The 23,237-nt window shown below is 36.6% G+C and overlaps 1 protein-coding gene across 6 annotated transcripts in view; it reads left to right on the top strand.

Annotated features, from left to right (window-relative positions):
• The window catches only part of RGS7 (regulator of G protein signaling 7), a 607,861-nt gene that overhangs the window by 420,675 nt on the left and 163,949 nt on the right, over positions 1-23,237 (top strand). For 5 of the 6 annotated variants that reach the window (XM_087424463.1, XM_087424464.1, XM_014794685.2 and 2 more), the window contains one exon: positions 16,234-16,284. The exons of the other annotated variant lie outside the window; for it this stretch is intronic. In XM_087424463.1, coding sequence (XP_087280589.1) covers positions 16,234-16,284 — 51 coding nt within the window. The remainder of the gene's footprint in view (positions 1-16,233; positions 16,285-23,237) is intronic. 6 annotated transcript variants of the gene reach the window in all.

Raw genomic sequence — 23,237 nt, 5'->3', positions numbered from 1 at the left:
CAGAGAAAGCAGACCGACAAAAATGAATACAGCCTCTGAGACTTGTGAGACTATCACAAAAAATCTAACATTCTTGTCTTCAGAGTCCTGAAAGGAGAGGAAAAACCAGGTTAGGGCAAAAAAATACTCAAAGAAATAATGGCTGAAAACTTGCCAAACATAGCACAAGACATAAACCTACAGATTCAAGAAGATGAGAGAACTCCACACAGGCTGCGTAAACCCAATGAAATCCACACCAAGACACGTCATTATTAAACTTCTGAAAACTACAGACAACAACAATGAAAAACTTGTGAAAGCTGTCAGAGAGAAATTCACCTTAACTGGAAGGGAAAAACAACTTGAATGATCACAGGTTTCTTATCAGAAACTATGCAAGATGGAAATAAATGGCATAAAACTTTTCAAATGCTGAAAGAAAATAATTGACAGCCCAGGATCCTATGCCCACCAAACATTTCATTCATAAATAAGGGGGAAATAAAAATATTCTCAGATGAAGGAAAAGTAAGAATTTATCACCAGCTGATCTACTCTAAAATAGTGGCTACAGGAAGTTTTCTAAATTGAAAGGAAACAATAAAAGAAGGAACCTCGAAACATCAGAAAAGAAGAAAAATATGGTAAGCAAATATATAGACGAATACTATAGATTTTCCTTCTCTTTAGTTTTCTAAATTGTTTGATTGTTGAAGAAAAAATATAACAATGTCTGATATGGTTCTAAATGTATGTAGAACAATTACTTAAGAAATATTACAAACTGGAGATTAAAGGGACATGAAGGAATATCAGATTTCTATCCTTCTCTCAAACTGGTAAGATAATGACACCAGTAGGCTGTGCTAAGTTACATATATATTATGTAATTTTAGCATCAACTACAAAAAGCTATACAAAATGATATCCTCAAAAACACTTAAATAAGTCAACATGGAATGCTAAAAAAATATTAATACAACCCACAGGAAGGCAAAAAAAGAACACAGAAACACGAAAGCCACATAGAAAAAGCCAAAAACAGAAAATAAAATGTCAGACTTAAGCCTTAACATGTCAATAATTACATTAGATGTAAATTGCCTAATACACCAATTAAAATAGGTTGGCACAGTAGATAAAAAGCATGACCCAGTTACGTGCTTTCTACAAGAAATTCACTTCAAATATAACAATATAGGCAGGTTGAAAGTGAAAGGATAGAAAAAGATACATCCTGCAAAGTTTAATCAAAGGAAATCTGGAGTAGATATATTAATTTCCCACAAAGCAGACTTCACTACAAGGAAAAGTGTAGGGGATAAAGAGGAGTATTGAATAAAGATCTTAATTCTCCAAGAAGACATAACAAACTTAAGTGTGTTACATACCTAACAAGTTGTTAGTGCAATCAAGTCGATTTCAACTCCTAGTGACCCTGTGTACACAGAGTGGAACCCCACCCGGTGTTCTGGTTTTTTTTTGGTGAGGAAGATTGGCCCTGAGCTAACATCTGTTGCCAATCTTCCCCTTGTTGCTTGAGGAAATTGGCCTGAGCTAACATCTGTGCCAGTCTTCCTCTAGTTTGTATATGGGTCGCCACCACAGCATGGCTGATGAGTACTGTAGGTCCACTCCCGGGATCCAAACCCATGAACTCTGGGCCACAGAAGTGGAGTGCATGAACTTAACTACTACCTCACCCTGCACCTGGGCTTTCTGTGCCATCCTCTCACCTTCCGGCGCTATCAGACAATGCTCTGCTGCTATTCACAGAGTTTTCACTGCCAAATTTTTTGGCAGTGGGTGGCCAAGTCCTTCTTCTTAGTCTGTCTTCGTCTGGAAGCTCTGCTGAAATCTGCGTACTATGGGTGACCCTGCTGGTATTTGGAATCCTGGTGGCATAGCTTTCAGCATCACAGCAACACGCAGCCACCACAGTATGACAACCAACCAAGAAATGAATCCGGGCCACGGTGGTGAGAGTGGAATCTTAACCACTAGACCAGCTTCTAAATATACACATTACAAAAGAGGAAAAGTTTCAGCTCAATAATCTGAACTGCCAACTCAAGAACCTAGAAAAAAGAAGAGTAAAATAAACCCAAAGCAAGTAGAAGGAAGGAAATAATAAAGATAAGAGCATAAATCTATGCAATTGAAAAAAACAGGCTAACACTAAGAAAATCAATGAAACAAAGACGTGGTGTTTTTAAAAAGATCAATAAAATTGACAAATCTGTAGCAAGACTGACAAAGAAAAAAGAAAGAAGACACAAATTACTATTTTCAGGAATTAAACGGTAAATCAGTACAAACCCTGCAGACATCAAAGCGATGAAAGAATACTGCAAACCATTCTACACATGTAATTTGAAAACTTAAATGCAAAATGGATCAATTCCTTTAAAAACGCAAACTACCTTCACTCACCTGATATGAAATGGATAATTTGAATACCCTGATAACTATTAAGGAAGTTAAATTCATAATTTAAAAATCCCTAAATGAGAAATCTCCAGGTCAATATGGCTTCACTGGAGCATTCCACCAAATGTTTTAAAAAAGAATTAATACCAATTAATCTAATTCTACACAATCTCTTCAAAAATAGAAGAGGAGGAAACACCTCCCCATTAATTTTATGAAGATAATACTACTCTTATATGAAAACCACAAAAAGGAAGTACAAAAAAGAACACTACAGACCAATATCCCTCATGAAATAGATGTAAAACTCCTTAGCAAAATTTTAGCAAATAAAATTCAGCAATATATAAAAGGAATTATACGCCATGACAAACTGGGTTTATTTCAGTTATGCAGGCTGATTAAATATTCAAAAATTAATCAATGTAGTCCATCATTATAATAGGCTAAAAAAAATAATCACATGATCATATCAATCAATACAGTAAAATCTTTAAAAAAAATTCAGCACTCATTCGTAGCAAGAAATAAACTCAAAAAATAGGAATAGAAGAGAATTCTCTCAACTTGATAAAGAGTATTTACAAATAACTACAGCTTACATTTTACGTAATAGTAAAAGACTATGTGCTTTCTTCTGAAGATTGGGAATAAGGCAAGGATTTACTCAACATAATGCTGTAAGTTCTATCTGGGATGATAAAGCAAGAAAAGGAAATAAAAGACATACATATCAGAAAGGAAAAAATAAAAAAACTTCCCCTATTTGCAGATGATATGATTTTCTACATAGAAAATCCCAAGGAATCAACAGAAAAACTTCGAGAGCTAAGAATTGAGTGCAGCAAGTTTATGGGATATACAAAATGTATGCCAAAGTCAATCGTATTTCTATATACTGCTAATGAGCATGTAGATGCCAAAATTAAAAATATAATACCATTTACAAGCACTCAAAAATTAAATACTTAGGTATAAATCTAATAAAATATATACAAGACTAAAATGCAAAATAGTACAGCCACTTTGGAAGACAGTTTGGTGGTTTCTTACAAAACTACACGTACTCTTACCATACGATCAAGCAGTTGCACTCCTTGGTATTTATTCAAGGGGTTGAAAACGTGTCCACACAAAAATCTGCACATAGATGTCTGTAGTAGCTTTATTCATAATTGCCAAAACCTGGAAGCAACTAAGATGTCCTTCATCTTAGTCAGTTTGGGCTTAGTCACCATAACCTGGGTGGCTTATAAACAACAGAAATTTGTTTCTCATAGTTCTGGAGGCTGGCAGTCTGAGATCAGAGTGCCAGTAGGGTAGGTTCTGGTAAGCGCCCTCTTCCGGGCTGCAGCTGTTGAGTTCTTGTTGCATCCTCTCACGGAGGAAAGAGGGCTAGGGAGTTCTCTGGCCTCTTAAATATTTTTTCCCCTAAGCTTTATTGAGGTATCATTGACAAATAAAAATTGTATATATTTACGGTGTACAACGTGGTCTTTTGATATGCATTGTGAAATGATCACCACAATCAAGCTAATTAACATATCTATCACCTCACATATTGGCCGTTATTTGTTCATGGTGACAACTTAAGCTCTACTCTCTTAGCAAATTTCAAGTATACAGTACAGTTTTATTAACTGTAGTCACCATGCTGTGCACTAGATCTCCAGAACTTGTTCATCCTGCATAACTGAAACTTTGTACTCTTTGACCAACATCTCCCCTTTTCCCCCACCCTCTAGTGCCTAGCAACACCGTTCTATTCTCTGCTTTTGTGTGTTTGACTTTTTTAGATTCCAAATATAAGTGAGATCATGCAGCATTTATCTTTTTGTGCCTGGCTTATTTCACTTAGCATAATGTCCTCCATGTTCATCCATGTTGTCACAAATGCCAGGATTTCTTTCTTTTTTAAAGCTGAATAATATTACATTGTGTATATATGTATATATATGTGTCACATTCTCTTTATCCATTTGTCCGTCAATGGACACTTAGGTTGTTTCCATGTCTTGACTATTGTGAATGATGCTGCAATGAACATGGGAGTGTAGATATTTCTCTGAGATACTGATTTCATTTTCTTTGGGTGTATACTCAGAAAAGGGATATAGCTGGATCATATGGTAGTTCTATTAAATTTCTGAGGAATCGCCATACTGTTTTCCATAATGGCTATACCAATTTACATTCCCAGAAGTGTACAGGAGTTCCCTTTTCTCCACATGCTGGCAAACAATTATTATCTTTATTTTTTTGATAATAACCATCCTAACAGGTGTGAGGTGATAATCTCATTGTGGTTTTGATTTGCATCTCCCTGATGACTAGTGACGTTGAGAACTTTTCATATACTTGATAGCCATTTGTATGTCTTCTTTAGAAAAATGTCTATTCAGGTCCTTGCCCCTTTTTTAATCAGGTTGTTCATTTGTTTGTTGTTGAATTATATGAGTTCCTTATATATTTTGAATATTAACCCCTTATTGGATATATGGTTTGCAAATACTTTCTCCCAGTCCTTGTCTTTCCATTTTGTTATTGTTTACTCTATTGTACAGAAAATTTTTAGTTTAATATAGTCCTACTTATTTGTTTTTGCCTTTGTTGCCTGAGCTTTTGATATCAGAACCAAAAAATTATTACCAAGGTCAATGTCAAGTAGATTTTTCACTATGTTTTCTTCTAGGAATTTTATGGTTTCAGGTCTTACATTTAAGTCTTTAATCCATTTTGAGTTGCCTTTTGTGAACGGTGTCAGATAGGAATATAATTTCATTCTTTTGCACATGACTATCCAGTTTTCCCAGCAACATTTATTGAAGAGACTGTCTTTTTCCCCATTGTGTGTTCTTGGTACCCTTAAACAATGGAATAATATTCGGTGCTAAGAAAGAAGTGAGCTATCAAGCCATGAAAGAAACTTAACTGCATAGTACTAAGTGAATAAAGTCAATCTGAAAAGGCTACATAGTGTGTGATTCCCACTATGCAACATTCTTAAAAAGGCAAAACTATGGTGACAGTAAAAGGATCAGTGGGTGCCAGGGATTGGAGGGGAGGGTGGGATAGATAGGTGGAGCACAGGGGATTTTTAGGGCATGAAACTACTCTGTATGATACTATAATGGTGGATACATGTCATTATAAATTTGTCCAAACCCATAGAATGTACAACAGCAAGAGTGAACCCTAATTAAACTAGAGACTCTGGATGATAATGATGTGTCAGTGTAGGTTTATCAATTGTAACAAATGTACAACTCTGGTGGGAGATGTTGATAATGGGGAAAGGCTAAGCATGTTTGAGGACAGGAGATATGTGGGAAATCTCTGAACCTTCTGCTCAAAATTATGTGAACCTAAAACTTTCTAAAAAAGAAAATCTGTTAAAAAAAAGAGTTTAATTAAAAAATAAAATTACCAAAAACATAATTGTAGGCCACATGTAATTACTTTTCAACTCTGAATATATTAACTTTATTGACCAAATATGGTAAAATAGAAGTGCATAACTATAAATATCATGTACAACAGGACACTTGTATTTATTTATATAATGCTATTCTTGTTTATCAAAATGGATAATTTGTAGTTTAAAAGATACCATTCAAAATTTCCTCTATTTTTAATTATATTCAATAATTACTATTAAAGTTTTTTTGATTATTTTATAAAATGTCCTTAATCCAAAGAAATCAAATAATTCTCAATTTTATAGCATTAAAAGTATAAAGTTTGTTAAATAGCAATGGCAGCTAAAGAATCCCAATACTAAGTCAAAATACAGGAAGACTCCAAGTATTAAGAACTACTATATTCTAAGCTTGGTCTTTGAGAAATTCAATTCAAATCCTGACTAGTAGTTCTTGAGTCTCTACCAGGAACTGTGCTCTAGTCCTTGAGGATTTTACAGTCTATTGATACAGGTATGGGTAATATCTATTCAGCATTGCAGGTTGTAATGGAAGAATGAACATGGTGCTACGAGATCCCAGGGAGGAGTCTTTAATTCAATATGGAACAGGAGGTGAGGGAGGTAATAAGCAAAACAGATTCCAGGAGAGAGTGATACTTGGGCTGTATCTTAAATGGAGGAAGTTATTCCAACCAGAATCAACGGTATTTGTAAAAGCACAGTGTATGAAGGGTCATGCTCTGTATGGTTAAAGAACTTCAAGTTGATGCTTTTAAGTTATAAAATCCAGGAGAGGGAAGGATAGGACCCGAGGCTGAGAGGTAGAAAGGAGGCAAGCCGTGAAAGACCTCGGACGCCGGGCAAGTCCTTCAGACTCTACCCAGGCGCCAAGGAGAAGGTCATTGGAAACTTTTCATTAAGGGAGAGGCATATTTAACTATGCATTTTGGATGACTCATTCTTGTTTTGGTTCTGGACATTTTCATTTGTTGCATATCTGAGAATTCAATATTGAAAGCCAAAGTAGAGATTTTAGTGAAAACTTCTGTGAAATACTTAGTATTTCATGCAACAAAAATTCAATGTGTTAGTTTACTCTTCCTTCCTATTGCAGCTGTAGACTGCACTAGAGGAAATTTTTATTTATCAATAAATATTTTCTTCGTCTCATATGCCCGTCATAGAGACAATTAGACATGGCCTATGTCTGGCTTTTGAGGACAAGAATCGTCTCCTAGTCTTTCCTTTATGCCTAACAGCTAGCATATGGAATTGATTAATTGATTAATTGCTTAATCATTTATTGTTAATAATTTCCAATATATTAGTTAACTCATAATTCATAGTTATATTTGCACATTTTACACTTTTATTTATTACTTATTTCATTTCTTGTGAGTCTAAAGAACTGTAGAACAAGAAAACTAAATAAAATGGTCCTCTAAAGGGATCCTATACCCCATCCTGAGGAAATACTGCACACTTCTTCTCTTGATTTTTTGCAGTGCTCTTTATCGCCATAACGGCTCCATCAAGGAACCATTTTTTCCCTTCCTTCCCCTCATTCTGCGGAATTTCCCACACTTACTCTCATCATCCAATTTCAGAGACACAAGTGACGTTTCTCAGAACACGATTTGGAAGAAGCTGCTCTGGTTGATCAGTAACCATCTTGAGCTCTGGGAGAGGGTGGGAACCAATCCTTCGAGTCATCTCAACATCCTTTTATCCCCTCATTATTGTCGTCTTTGTTGCTTTGCTGTTTTTGCTGGCCATCTTTAAAGCTTCTTAGGCTTGGAAGCACAAAATCCTTGCTTCGTGTCTGAAGAAATCTTTTTATGGTTTATGGAACTTACACAACAAAGTTTAAAAATCCAGATAAATTCCCCTGATCTTGATTAAATATCTGCTCAAACAACCAGGGAGCTCTACCCCATAACTCTAACTTGTTTTCACTGTGCTTGGCCAGAGGGTAGAAAAATAATTCTTCAGAGCACACTAGTAGTAATTGCTGTGAATATTTGGGCTTTCATTCCTTTGATTTGCAGATTCAAGTTATATTTATAAAGGCCAACATTTTCTGTGATTCTGCTTTGAGGATGAGGCCATAAAACTCTGAAGAGTGAGAACCTGGAAAGAAAATGTAATCAGCCCGATGATTTGTTTTTTTGCTATCATAACTACAAATGCATTTAAATATCCTCTTTTCTCCATTTTTAAAGTGTTGTAGACAAGGCTTAAAATGTGTCTCAGATTTACCAAAAGGAATATTCTCTGTTTGATTATTACTTTCCCATTGGTCTCTGGATTTCAGGGGCATTATTGGCTATGGAAGATTAGAAGATGTGCTTTTATATTATAAGTTTGATCCAGTTTCAAAGTGTGATTAGGAGTTAATTTTAATTCTATGAAAACTGAGTCATTTTCTCTAAATATAGCTGATATATAAAAATCCATACATAGCAATATTCAACTGTATGTTATTCATTTTAGAAAATAAGTTCTTTACTAGAAAAGACACATACTCTTATAAAACTTACAATCGCATACACACCATGAGATTCTTTTGATTCTTTCACTGCACATAAAGTGTGGCTTTATTCACACGCAAACAAATATGTATATTTACACTCTACTTTTCAGGAATATAATAATTTCATAGAACAAAACACATTTATATTCATAACAGAGCAGAATAACACATTCATTTCATTCAAAATTTGACATGCTTTTGAGATCCACCTCCCGTCTCTTTTCTGCTTTTTTTCCTGATGGAAATATAAAAGCAGAAGAACTGGAAAGAAGGTGTAATTTACACCTATTGTTTTGTCTGCCAAGCACCCATTCTTTTTGGAAACGGCTTCCATCTTGCCTCCCACCAGCATGGCCGTGTTTTTGCACTCGGATCCCACTTTTCTTGCCACAGTTGGTTGATAGAGGAATGGGTATCTTCCCCAAGCTGAGACCCTCCATCAGTAATTAGGAATTATACTACGAGATTTCAGCCTCAAACTGCCTGCTGCCTTCAGTGGAGGAGATGTAAACCCAGAAGCTATGCCATGATGACCCGCTTTGTGGATGGGAAACAGCAAAGGCTGTATTTTAGAGAGAAATAAGTCCAGAAAGGAACAAACATGAGAGCAGGAGAGAAGTTTCTGACATCATCAGAGTCCTGCTTCCATTTGTCTTTGATCCGCAAATGCATCCCTTCCCTTTGGTTCAAGGTACCTTTCAGCAAATTCTGTTATTTATTTTTTTATTTTTTTATACTTCCCTCAAAGATTGTTCTTTATAATCAAAAGTGCCCTAGTGAAAGAATTCAATTTTTTTTTTTTTTTTTGGTGAGAAAGATTGTCCCTGAGCTAACATCCATGCCCATCTTCCTAAACTTTATATGTGGGATGCCACCACAGCACGGCTTGATAGGTGGTGCATAGGTCCACGCCCGGGATCCGAACCTGCGAACCCCAGGCCACTGAAGCAGAGAGCATGAACTTAACCACTATGCCACCAGGCCGGCCCCTGAAGAATTCAATTTTTTTTTTGTTATTGTTGTATTAATCTTAGATATTCTTCATTTCTTATTTGAACACGTCAACGGAGTTTCCTCAAAAAATTAAACATATGATCCACATGATCTAGCAATTTCACATCTGGATATTTATCTAAAGGAAATGAAAACACTAACTCAAAAAGATATCTGCATCCCCATGTTCATTGCAGCATTATTTACAATAGCCAAGACATGGAACAACCTAAGTGTCCACAGATGGATGAATGAATAGAGATGTGTTATATATGTATATACAATAGAATATTATTCAGCCTTAAAAGAGAATGAAATCTTGCCATTTGCAACAACATGGATGGACCTTTAGGGCATTACACTAAGGGAAATAAGTCAAACAGAGAACGACAAATACTGTGTGATCTCACTTATATGTGGAATATAAAAAACAAAAACGAATTCATAGATACAGAGAACAGATTGGCAATTGCCAGAGCAAGAGGTCGGGGTGGGCAAAATGAGTGAAGGGGGTCAAAAGGTACAAATTTCCAGTTATAAAACAAATAAGTCCTGGAGATGTAATTTACAGCAGGCAACTATAGTTAATAATACTGTATTGTATATTTCAAAGTTGCCAAGAGAGTAAATTTTAAAGGTTCTCATCACAAGAAAAAAATTTTGTAACTATGTATGGTGACAGATGTTAGACTTATTGTAGTGATCATTTTGCAATATATAAAAATATCAAATCATCATGTTGTACACCTGAAACTAATATAATATGTCAATTATATCTCAAAAAAAAATGAAAGTGCTGGGGCCGGCCCAGTGGCACAAGTGGTTAAGTGCACATGCTCCGCTGTGGCGGCCATGGGTTCACCGGTTCGGATCCTGGGCACGCACCGACACACCGCTTGTCAAGCCATGCTGTGGCAGCCTCCCATATAAAGTGGAGGAAGATGGGCTTGGTTGTTAGCCCAGGGCCAGTCTTCCTCAGCAAAAGAAAATAAATAAATAAAAAATGAAAGTGTCAATGCCCTTCAGCCAAAGAACAGGAGCACAGCTATGGTTAAGTCAAGTTTATTGCTCATTGCAGGGAGGGAGAACGCACACCATGGGGGACCATGGGGTGTCTCAGTTACAAAGTGTTACAAAGACTGTATTATAGCATTTGAACTTTGGGTGAATCATTGAATCCTCAGACCTGACAATGGTTGTGCAGTTGATTTAAGACTAGACAGGATGTATTGGAAGCAGGAACACAAGTAATCATCAGAAAAAAATATTTTTCTTAGATATTAGCAATTAGTTATTTGAAAGATGAAGGAGAAATTGGGTTCATTCTTTCAGCTTTACAGAAGGATAATATGCTAGCTTTAAAAAAAATCCCCTTTTTTAAACCTTAAAGAAATTCTGCAGTTTTTAAAATTAAACTGTTAAAACTTGTTTTTGCATGACGAATTTTTAAAATTATGACATTTAGACATACACTGAGGTGTCATAAAATGCTGGATGGGAATCACTGTTAGAGCTGATTTTTAAGCATTTTGAGTCCTTTGTACATAAAGTGTATGTCTATAAACGTCAAGCCATGCCTTCAATGAACGTTTACTGGTGATCTGTGTTAAAGCGCTACAAAGAGAATGGGGAAAATGTGATGAGTAAGACATTTTTTCTTTCCTCAGGGGAATCACAGATGAGTGAATCTGCTTCACTACACATTCTTTCCTTCTTGTTCCTAAAACTGCAGGTCCACAGCCAGACTTCCATTGAAACTCAGTCAATGTTCATTATATACCATGATGATGATAAACATTTATTGTGCCTATTTCAAGGAACTAAGAATAATGTTGCAAAACTATTTTCCAGATATATGGAATGTCTTATATTGAGCAAGAGATCTTGAGAACAGTTATCCCATCAAAAACGTGGATTATTTATGGTAGTCATTAAATATAATGTATTCATCTTGCCAGCATTGTGTCTGTGTGGTTCTGAGGATTGAGCAACGGGACTTAGGCAATGCAAAAAGCCTGTTCACTTTCCCGAAAGAGAAATATTGTAAAGGTCAACGTCTTTGCCTCAGGAATATTTGGGCCCCTTCCACTGTGATTAAGAGCTCAAGTTTTCATTACTGGCTTTAGCAGAAATTACAAAAAGAGATTATTTTGGTAAAGGATACAAATAAAAATTGTAACATTTTGGTAGCTTGCAATATCCTCATGTATTATATTTGTAAAAGTTTCACAATTTTTTTCCTTTTCATGAACTTTTAATTCAGGTTCAGGGTGGGGAGAGCTGTAGTTGATTGACACTTGTAGCTGAAGGTGTGCTGTAATCAGTAGAGGGAACTAGGACTGTTAGGGAATTAACAGGGCTCAGGACGGAGCCTGTTCCAGGCCTGTCTCTGCAGTGGGGTGGAGTTGAAGAAGCTCCTTTATCTCTCAGGTCTACAGCAATGGGGGAGTGTTTTGAGAGGTTCGGTGGATTCGATCAGAGACGTAAAAAGAAACTTTCCAACCCAAACGAATGGACTGAATGTATATTTTATTATATAGAGGAGAGTAAAGGTGATAGTCGGCAAATAGACCCGAATAGGTCAAATAACCAGAGGGAAATGATACAAATCGATCGGAAAGGGAAACACCAGATCGACCGAGATAGAAGCAGATTGGAATAGGTCAAATGATAAGAGGAAAAAACATCAGATCCATCGGAAAGGGAAACACCAGACTGGCCGAAGGGAAATAACATAAATTGACCGGAAAGAGAAACACCAGGGCGACCGAGAGAGAAACATCAGATCAGTTACTCACAACATCCACACCCCTGTGCCGGGGAGAGTCCCTTCAATTGACACGGCTAGGCGGGAGTCCGATCATCAGAGGTCCTGGGCAAGGCGTCCCCTCCAGAGGGGAGACTCTCACCTGGCTTCAGTTTCCAGCAGTTTATGTAGCATCAGTAATCTCCAGAGTAAGCATTTGCAGAGTTTGTAGAGTAAGCATTTGGTGTTCTCATGCACAAATGGTTATCAGTTGCGTAGGTGCATTGAGCCCCCTGGCTATTGTCCCAGCCCTGCACAGATGGCCAGTCCATCCCAAGCTACGTCGCCCAAAGAGTCTTGTAATCTTACAAATTGCAACTATCTCTGTGGGAGAAGGGCCAGTCTCCGGGAAAAGGGCAGTTCCCACCACACAGAAAGCAGCTTTATATTTCTTTGTGTGCTGGTGGCTGGGTCCATGGAACGGCCAAACATGGCTGTACTCATGTCAAGACAGGGAGGAAGTAATGTTGACGTCTCAATGTCTTTGATTTCTTTGCTTTAATTATGGATGGAGTGGTAACTTTTAAAATGGAGAATTATCACTGTGAAGATAGCTGCAAATCATATGCCAGTCAAATAGTCTTTGTGTGACGGATGCCATCCTTTTGTCAACTTCCTTGGATTAGGATATGGAGAGGCGAATCTTGCTGTTTGTTCATCCACTTTTTTAACATTTACTGATCACCTTTTACATCTCAGGCCTGGTCTGGGTATTTGGGATCCAAAGATGAATAACACACACCCCTGCCTTCAAGGAACTCATGATGCAAAGGGGAAGACAGACGAAAATTAAGAGAGGATGATAAAACCATTGACAAGTGTAATGAAGGATGAGGATGTTAATAGGACATACAGGAGAAACACTTTCCCTAGTACGGTGAGGTGGGGATCAGCAGAGTAGGCTTCCTGGCGTGGCTAATGTGTGAACTGAGCTTTGTGGAGGCACTTGGGATTAGCCGAAGGAAAGAGCAATGGAGATGGCATAGCATTAGCAAAGTCATGGAGTAAGAAACAGTACTCTTGTATGTTAGACGATGGGCCCTGGAAAGCTTAGTATGGGTCTAAGCTTTCCAGAGGCTGTAATCACAGAGGTGTTTCTTTTATCTCTTAGGGTGTAAGATACTGTTGCATCTCATAACTAGTTTCACATTGTAGCTAATCAATAGCTCTCTTGCCAAAATTTTTTTAAAAAGAAAACAAAAAAACAAAACAAAATATCCTACATGTTACTCGGAGTTCCTCAGAATAAAAATAAATGGAACTTCAAAATATTCTGGACACATACATTTGTACATGAAAATTTTAGCAGATCTGCTCATTTATTCGTTAAACATAAGGCTGAAAAATTGCTAGAAAGATGCCATTCCTTCCTACACCCCTCCTGGCTGTAATGCTCCCTTTTAAATTTGAATCACCACTTCTCAACGTGACTATGATTTCTCTTTCAATCTTCTGGTTCCATTAAGATGCTGGAATTTTCTTCTCTCTTTCTCTCTCTCTATCTCTCTCAACTGGGAGTTAAGGTCTTGGTGTCGTAGATGCAGAATAGGTGAATATGGCAACTTTGGGTGTGCATTTAACAATAAAATAATAATTCATAATGTTCCAACTTAAAACCATAAATGTATTAGGGTGATCAGACAACAATAAAACCAGTACAGCATCTGCTAAGTGATATTGACAAGTGGTCAAGTGACTCTTTTGAAGCTGAACTGAAAATATGACTGTGACAGAAATACCCAAAATTAAGCTAGGAGAGAAAGTTTCCTGTCTCCTGAATTAAACGTAATTTCAAATTAGGCTTCTTTGTATTTCTTTCTGCTCAGAAAAAAAAAGGGGGACAGAGAGAGAGAGAAGAAAATATTTCTTAAACATTCTCTAAAAGCATTTTTAAATCATTTTTCACACTAAGAAAAAATTACAGTCCTGGAACCAATATTTGACGCTCTTCAAAAGAACGGAAAATTTTCAGTGGCTGCTCACATATGTTCCCCAAATAGATGCTCAAATGTGAAAAATGAGCAAGGTGTTCAGAGGCAGTGCATAAGATTTGGGTGCCTGGAATTCTACGTTGGTCAAGTATCACTATATACATATTTGAAAATCTGAGTTTGCTTTTTCTTTTCTAAAGGGAAGACCATGCCCCTAGATAGCTTAGGCTATAAGGCTGAACACAACACTCTGAAATGCCTGTGCTCTTATGAGAGCTTTCCTTCCTTCCTTCTCTCAGATCTTCCTTTAGGATTTAGGTGAATCCATCTTCTCACATACATTTAAATCAATGCCAGCTGTGAAAGGAACAGTTATAAAAGAATGCAAGTTAGATTCAACACTTGAAGTTATTTTAAAAATGCATGCATATTGAAATCGATATTGGGTGTGAGTGTTTTCATAACTTTTAGGACGTTATTGTCAAGTTTGATAATCAAGTTTATTTTGAAATTAGTTTTGAACTATTTTGCTTGAAGCAGCTGTTATCTAGCCTTTGTTAATGGAACTTATTTGCCAGATCACACGTGGGTAGCCTAATGGAATCTCAGTTCACACAAAATTTCATTCGTGCAGCCCTGATTCAGCTTACTATGTATACATAACTATTTTCACACATATTTTTTGCTATCTTATGTAGAAATGAATTATGCTGAAAACAGGTACATCAACTCCTCTTCCTGAATCTCCCATTTCTGCTCATATTTTCATCATTCTATTTGTTCACAATGCTCCTGGAAACCTTGAGTTCTCTTGTAATTCTCCCGCTGGCCATCCCCATACCTAAATAGTCACAAAGTCCTGAAACAAGTCTCTGATTTTGCTTTAATTCACTTGGACACTAAACTAATTCAGGGTTTTATCCTTTCAATCCTAGATCACAACCAATAGAAATGTTGGCTGCCTTGCTTTCTTTCTGACGTGTCTAGGGCACTTCATATACATTGCCAGTCAAATTCCCTAAACCTGCTTTGATAATGCCATTCTTCTGCTCAAAAAATATTGCATATCTCTTTCACTGCCTGACATATAGAAAAAAAATCCAGATTCTTTAGCCTGGAATTCAAGACCTACTGAATGCATTGTGAATACTCCTATTAGTTTCAAGTTCCTATTATTCTCACCACCTAGTATATAGAAAGTATGCAATAGTTTTTATTGACTTTTCTCCACTTTTTAACTTTGATATAGGCCCCTTCAGCAATTAAGTTTCTATCTTTTTCATATATCAAAATCGAATTCAATTACATTTTTTTTGCAGATTCTCTCTCATTTCTTCTGTATGAAGTGAAACCATATATTCACTCATGTTTTTTATTCATCGCATATTATTAAACTCCTGTTATGCTCCATATATGCAAAGATGAATATGATACCCTGGGTCAAAGTACTTGCTCTAGTGGGCTAACCAAGTAAACAGCTGTGACATTGTGTGATGAACACTACAATATAAGACTACACAGATTCCAGTGAGGTTCCATGGAAGGTGTTATAAACTCAGTGGGTGAAGGTTGGGGTCAAGGGAAGTTCTACTGTGTAAATGAATCTTGGGTGTCTTGAAAATAGTGGAAAGACATTTGGGTCAAAGAGAATAGTACTATAAAGACACAGAGGCTTGAAACACACAGGAGTGTTCAAAAACTGACAATAAATTTAGCTTGGCTTGACAGTAGATACAAGGATGCGATGGGGACAACCAGAAATGAGACAGGGACCATCATAAAGTATTGGTTGTGCCATGCTAAGAATCAGTCTTGAAACACAGTGGGCACTCAATAAACATTTATTCAACGAACAGATGAATGAATCACTTTATCCGCTACTAGTATATTAAATCTTTATGTTTGAATATTTCATTTTTAATAATTTACTAGTTTGTACCTGGGCTCATTGAAGAAAAAGTATGTATTCCCCCTCTGTTTTCAGTTCTCCGTGTGTGGCTGATTTTTAACCTGTTACCGTAACAATTAGAAACATTCCTACTAATATGAATATGAATGTCAAAAGTTGAGTTCTTCAAGTTAATAAAAATAAACAAATGTTCACATATATTTGTGTTTTTCTTTTTTCTTTTTCTAGGGTCAGACATTGTTCAATGGTTAATAAAGAACTTAACTATAGAAGATCCAGGTAAATAAATCATTTTCCCATTGATAGAATTATTTTCTTTGTGGTTTTAAGAAATATATTTTTTCAGGTCTAATGTGACGAGTGAGCAAACCTGAAAAATTATGATTACAGTTAGCTATGCTTTTAGCATTTATACAAATTGTATGGCAGTCAACATATATTTAAATAAATTTATTTAGTGTACTTTTACAATTTTTTGCATATTTAACGTCCTGTTTGGTAACATTTGATACAGGTAACTAGCAGTTGTTAGAAGGGATGAGCTGTATAGGTGTCCATAAATAAGTGTACATATAATTTGTAGTAAGCGATTATGCAGTAATGAAATTTCTCTTCATAAAATACATAAAAGCAAATCTCATTAACTTATAATTTTCCCTAACTCCATTTTTGCATGAGGTTTGAAAACAATGTTATTCATAATTCCAATTTTCTATCATCCCTACATGATTTTCGTTGATACTCTTATTTAAGTCATGGACTCATTCACTGTGGTGGACATTATGTCTATTCTGCAGCACTAAAGTAATTTCCAGAGTTTGGGAAGAGGTTCTACCAGTGCACATTTTGCATTGCTTAGAACATGTTTCTACATTTGTAAAGCATTTGACGACTTAAAAAATTATATCATGTAAGTTCCTTCACATCTGGCAAACAAGTCACATCATTGAAATGAAACTAAAATGTGTATTGTTTAAAGAATATGCTGAGATAAAAAATAACATAAAAAATTGGGATTATGGTGACTGAGAATGACATGGTAGAGAAAGATGGCAATACACTAACTATACAACACACCATCCCTTTGATGACAGAAGAATTTGGCATGGCTTTTGCCCTTGTGTCTGGTGATTACCACCTTAGAATGGTTTAGACATATGAGCACATGGAGATGCAAAGTTTTTATCTTTCCTCATTTTGAGCTAACTTTATAAAGCCATGCCATCAGAAAGTGTAGCTCTAATTTTGTACATAAATGCCTATGAACATCCCTTGCTCGGTTGGTACCTGAGCTCTTAAAATACTTATCCTAGCAGGTTAAATGGAATTACAACAGTAAGTAAAGATGAAGTGGCCGTTGCCAGCATCCTATTGTTACTTGGAATTACAACAGTAAGTAAAGATGAAGTGGCCGTTGCCAGCATCCTATTGTTACTAAGTGAAAAGAGGAGATAAATCTTGGGAAAGGAAACCACAGTCTCATCAAGTTTACATTTCAGCTTCACCTCAGTGGCGTGCCTGACTTTATAAACTATAGCACCAGACAAAAGACCTCAGTGCTAACAACATATTGGCACAGTCATTGATGACCAGGGAACTACTGATTTGCAAAGAATGTTACTGCTCAAAGGGTGAAGTGAATTCAAAAGAGTATTTTTCTTTTGTAAGTTGACTGAAAGTGTACTTCAAATGGTCTGAGAACCAGGCAAAATGAACAGATATGATAAGCTAGTAAGAAAGAATCATTGTTTATAATTTACACATGAGGTATCATTTTAGATATAATGTGTAGGAAAAACTGATTTTATTTGCTTGCTCAACAGTGTAAGGAAGTTATAAAGCTTCATTAGAAGGTATATGAAAAGATAAAACCAATCATATCCAGGAAGGAACATATATGTTCTTTAGTCATATTTATGACAGGCTGAAAAATTCATTTTTGGTTGGTTGCTTTGTATTTTTGAATGAACTAACTCACCCTCTACAGAGTGAAAGGCGCTGTGCTAGATTTTAAGAAGAGTAAGAAGCATTGACGATCATTCTGAAGATATAACAGATTTTACATACAGAAATGAATAAATCTGGCAGCGTGATTCTACCTAATTATGGCCAAGAACATAGCTGACATCATGAAAATGACTTTGATGGCTGCACGTATGAAGTTGATTATACCATTTTAGAACTGCTCATAAGGAAAGACTAAGTAGTCATTATAATGCCAGGTCTAATTTTAACCCTATACATTCTCTGGAGATATTTACAAATAAGAGAGAAACCCATACCAAGCTTCTATCTTGTCTTCTGTCTGGTGATCAAGTGGTTGTTTGAAGACATCTGAGAAATCATTTGAAGTTGTAGATGTCAATAATTTGTTGAAAGGGGATTTTGTGGCAAGTTCAAAGAAGAGACTAATGCCTAGGTATGGGAGCAGGTTCTGATGGCCCATTTGGAGATGGGGGGAGAGGGTTGCATGATCTTTAGGGTCTTATCCAAGACCAAGGAGTCCATATTATTTGTACACTTAGTGTTCAATATTTTATTAATGAATACTTAATACCTTCCCATTTCTATTATAGCAATTCAGTGCACATTCGTCTGAATATTTTACTAGAGATTTTGGTTCTATTAGATACTTGGTCATATTGTATTATTCTTTTAAAACAAAGCTGGATTTGACCTTTAATTAGAATTTAGGATTACTTTTAGTTACCCTTACATACACATATATACATTGACATATCCACATGCACACAGGATTAGTCTGAAATTTTTGTTTTCTTCTACCTCTTGAGTCCGTTACCGCAATTTATATTTTTCTAGGAAAAATTTATTTCTTCGCTGACTTATTCATACTTTCATTCATTTAACACATATTTTCTGAATTCTGACTCTGGGCCAGGCACTGGGAACACAGGATGAATGTTCCTTTCTTGAATGACTTGGTTGTCTTTGGCTTCCAGTGTATCACACGCGTGGCTTTTCTCCTTTTTCACTGACCACGCAGTTTGGCCTCAGTCTTCTCTGATGGCTCTCCACTCCCCAGCTAATCTGTAAATGTTGGAATGTCCAGGTTTCTGTCCTAGGTACCCTTCCTTTCTCCATATACACACTGTTGCTAAGTGACATGCCGAGACTCCCAAGCTCGTAGCTCTCGTGCTGACCTCTCCATGGTGCTCCACACTGATCTACCTGATGCCTATGTGACCTCTGTCCTGAAGGGCCAAACTCAACATGACCAAAGCAGAGCCCTGATTTCTTTACCCGCTCTCAAACCTGCTCCTTCCTCTCTTTCCCAGACCAGTTACGAAGTTAAGTCTTCTATCCAAGAACGTGCTGTGTCTTTCCATTTGTTCACGTTTGCTTTGTGGTCTTCCAGGGGTGCCTTAAAGTTTCCTCATATAGGCTCTGCATGTTTCTTCTTAAGCATATTCTTAGTTATTTTATTTTGTGTTACTATTATATGTGGATTTTTTCTTCTATGTACTAACTGGTTATTGTTTGTGCATATGAAAATTATTGATTTATATATGCTAATTTTACATATCACTACTCTACTAAATTTTATTTTTGTTAGTATTTTAACTAATTTATTATATTTATATTTCATCTAGCAGTTTTTCAGGATCGTATGTCGTTGTTCAATTCCTGAGCCCTTGCGTATCTGACAGTAACTTTTGTTGCCTGTGTGTAGGTTGACAACTTGGCTAGATATTGAGTAGATGAGATAAACTTTCCTCTTTAAAACATTGTAAATATTGATTCATTGCTCTCATGCAGTCAATATAGTAGTAAAATCTGAAGAAAACTAACTTTTCATATATATATGATATTTTTCATATATATATATATATATTTTATTCCTATAGTGTCTTTCCTCTCTTTAAATTCAAAATGTAAGTACACAATTGCTAGGTGTTTATACTTTTCATTTTTTTGGTGTATTTGTATTATCTGCTGAATCGTTTAAATCTGTTGATTTAGGTTTTCTTACGTTGAAAAAAAAATTTCTTCCTATTCTATTATTTAAGCCTCATTTTCTTCATTTCTAAAATGGGTATAATAATTGTGCCTACCACTTGGTTATTTCCTGAAAATTAAAGAATTAATATATATAAAGCTGTTATTATTGCATCTGTTACATAATAATTGCTCAGAAAATGTTAACAATTATAGTTATTTTTGTATTCATTTTTGTTGTTATATATAATTATTTTCCTATTTACTTGTTCTGACTTATTCTTTTAAAATAATATTTAGAAGTATGTTTTACTCCATTCTACACCCCAGTTATCATTTTCTTCTTTTTTATTCTTTTCTTAGTTTTTTCCCTTCCTTCTTCATCTAGGTAAACTTATTAAGTTTGTACATTATATAGCATTCATTCTGATTTTCTTCACTGGCAATTCAACTTTTTTATTGCTGCTAATAAAGACTAAATCTATTATTACATTTTTAATTTTCATCATTTTCCTTATCTTCTCCAGCTCTCTATTTATTTCTACCTGCCCTTTAGCAAGTTCCTTTCTAATTATACCCCATTGTCTTATAAGTCATCTTTCATCTTTTATTACATCAATGTCATTCACTTTTAATATTTTAATTGCACATGGAAGATATTGTCATAAGTTTACACCATGTCATTTTATGTCTTAGAAGTGTTAGCGGGTTTGTTTTGTGAATTGTTTTCCCATGTATTCTCTCAGACATAAAGGATCCTACATAGGACCGATGTTTCGCTATTGACAGGGTGGATGGATTGCCCTTAGATAACTCAATGCCATAATTTCTCTTTTTTGCAGCTGAAGCCGCAGTGCTGGTAATATTAATTGGCATTAATAGGTTAGTTTCCAGACAGAGTATAGTGGAGAATGAGCTGGAACTGTGAGCAATCCCAGCCTCAGGACTTCATCATGGTACCGTACTGTCTGAAGTGATGAACCCATTTCACTGGGCCACATTTTCACCCAAACTCTGCTTTGTCGATTGCCCAGCTGCCTGCGAGCTGTGGCCATGCCAGACTTCTGTGGGGTTTGCTCTCACTGTGGTAGAGAGAAGCTGTCCACACCTGTAGTCTTACTGTTGATATAGCCCCCACTTCACCTGCTTTTGGGTGCTGTTAATATACTTCAGTGAACAGGATGCAAAATGGGGTGCTCCCCTATATCCTATGTTTTGACCTTCCCCCTGCAGATTTGGGGGTTCTCAGAAGACCCCCAAGGTCTTCTCTACACAGTATTGTGTTGCTTTCTTAAAAGGGTTCAATACATAGTACATTATTAGACTTTGGGAGCATGCACTTTGGCACCTTTCTCTAATTTTTGAAGCTGATGCAGGTTTCTAGTTGTGTGATTATTTGTTGTTGTTCAGTTGATAGTTATAAACTTTGCTTATGTTGCCATGGTGCCAGAATTTAATAGTTTTATTAGTATCTTTCAACTATATCACTAAGAATATAGAATATATATATATATATGTAAACATGCAAGTGCAAAACACAGAATCAATTGCATTAGTCTTAGAGTTAGAGCCTAGCTGATGGATTAAAAAAAAAAAAGTACTTCAATTTCATAGAGAGAAAAATTGGTGAACCTCATTTGTTGGATAGGGGCAGGGGGGTGAGAGGAAGAATTTAGCCCTTGATGAACATCTATCCACATTGACATCCATTGGGAAACACATTCACCGCCAATGTCTTCAGTTGGTGGTCCACTCAGTTGCTTCTGTGTTGTTTCTTGTTCCCATTGACAAAGCCTCTTCCTGTCTGTTGACAACCTTTGCTTTGACCAGCCTCAGGTTGGGGGCACAGCAAGTGATCCTGCCTCAAACTAGGAAAGTGTGCTGTGCTTCCTAAGACCCTATAGTGTTTTTCTATTTTACTCTCGGTTGCATGAGAATAGTTCTGCTGCTTTCCTACCATTCTGAAGTGTGGGGTTCTTTGAGACGGTCCAAGGCCCTTTCTGCCTGGGTACACCACCCAGTCCTTGCAGTGTGATCCTTCTAGGTCCCCAGGTCTCTATTTGGGAAACAAGGAACAGATACTCTCTGCTCTTGAATATAATAACTTTTGCTTGTTTTTCTCATTGCTTGAAATAGTGTTCTATTGTATCAATTAGCTTTTGCTGTGTAACAAACCACCCCAAAATTTGCTTAAAGCAAACAACCATTTTATTTAGTCATGATTCTGGGGATCCGATGGTCACCTCTTCTGGCCAGAGTCTGCTTGGTTGATTTCTGCTGGGCTTTCTGATGGACTCTAGCCAGTTGGAGGGTGAACGATCTAGGATTTTTGGCATATTTGGTACGTGGTGGGCTGTCAGCTAGGTGCATCTCATTCCCTCATCCTTCAGCCTGCTAGCGCTGGCTTCTTAACCATGGTGTCTTCAGGGTTCCAAGCACAATACAAGCTTCTGCTTGTGTCATATTTACTATTGTTTCATCTGCCAAGGCAAGTACCATGGCCAAGTCCAGAGCCAGTGGAGGGAGGGACTGTCCTAGAGCATGGATGCAGAGGGGTAAGAACAAATTGGGGCCGTTACTGCAACAATCTTCCACATCTGTATATCCTCTGCCTTTCAAGTCTGCCCTTCCATGATATGTCCTACTGTCTTTTGGCTTGGGTTTGCAAAATTCATCCTCTAGAACCTGTTTATTTTTTCTTAGTAAACATGCTGTATGTCAAATATCATATATTAATTATGGATGATATTTTGGGCAAATTTCACAAAATGATTGACAGAAATCAATAACTTTTTGACATCACCCTGCTCATTTGTGATCCTTGCTGCCTTCCACTGGAAGGGTCACCCTTCCCAAGATCTTGAAGTGATGCTGACCAAAGTGAGGAGCACCTTAAGATCCTCAGCCTAATGAGTAGCTAGGATTTGAAACGAGTCTCACTGTGACCCCTGATCTCAAAGAACATTAGATATTTCTGTGTTCCCTGAGTAGCACCCTGCTTGATCCACCTTTCTCTTTCTTTCCATCAATCTATGCTTCTTAAGATCCCAGTATTCCTTGAGAGGCATCCTGGAATTGAAGACGGATCATGGGCTTGGCAGACAGACTTGAGCTCAGATCCTGATTCAAGTACTCACTGGCTATGGGGCATTGGGCAAGTTACATAAGGTCTCTGCTTTTTTTTTCCCTTCATCAGTAAAATGCTTTTAATGCTGTGTTTTGTGAAGCTTAAATGCATCAACATTCAAGTGCACCAAAGTCTTAATTTTATTTTG

The sequence above is a fragment of the Ceratotherium simum genome, chromosome 36, assembly GCF_057802395.1.
Source record: "Ceratotherium simum simum isolate JZ-2026a chromosome 36, ASM5780239v1, whole genome shotgun sequence".
Classification (NCBI taxonomy): Eukaryota; Metazoa; Chordata; class Mammalia; order Perissodactyla; family Rhinocerotidae; genus Ceratotherium; species Ceratotherium simum.
This window is presented reverse-complemented; position numbering and strand designations above follow the sequence as displayed.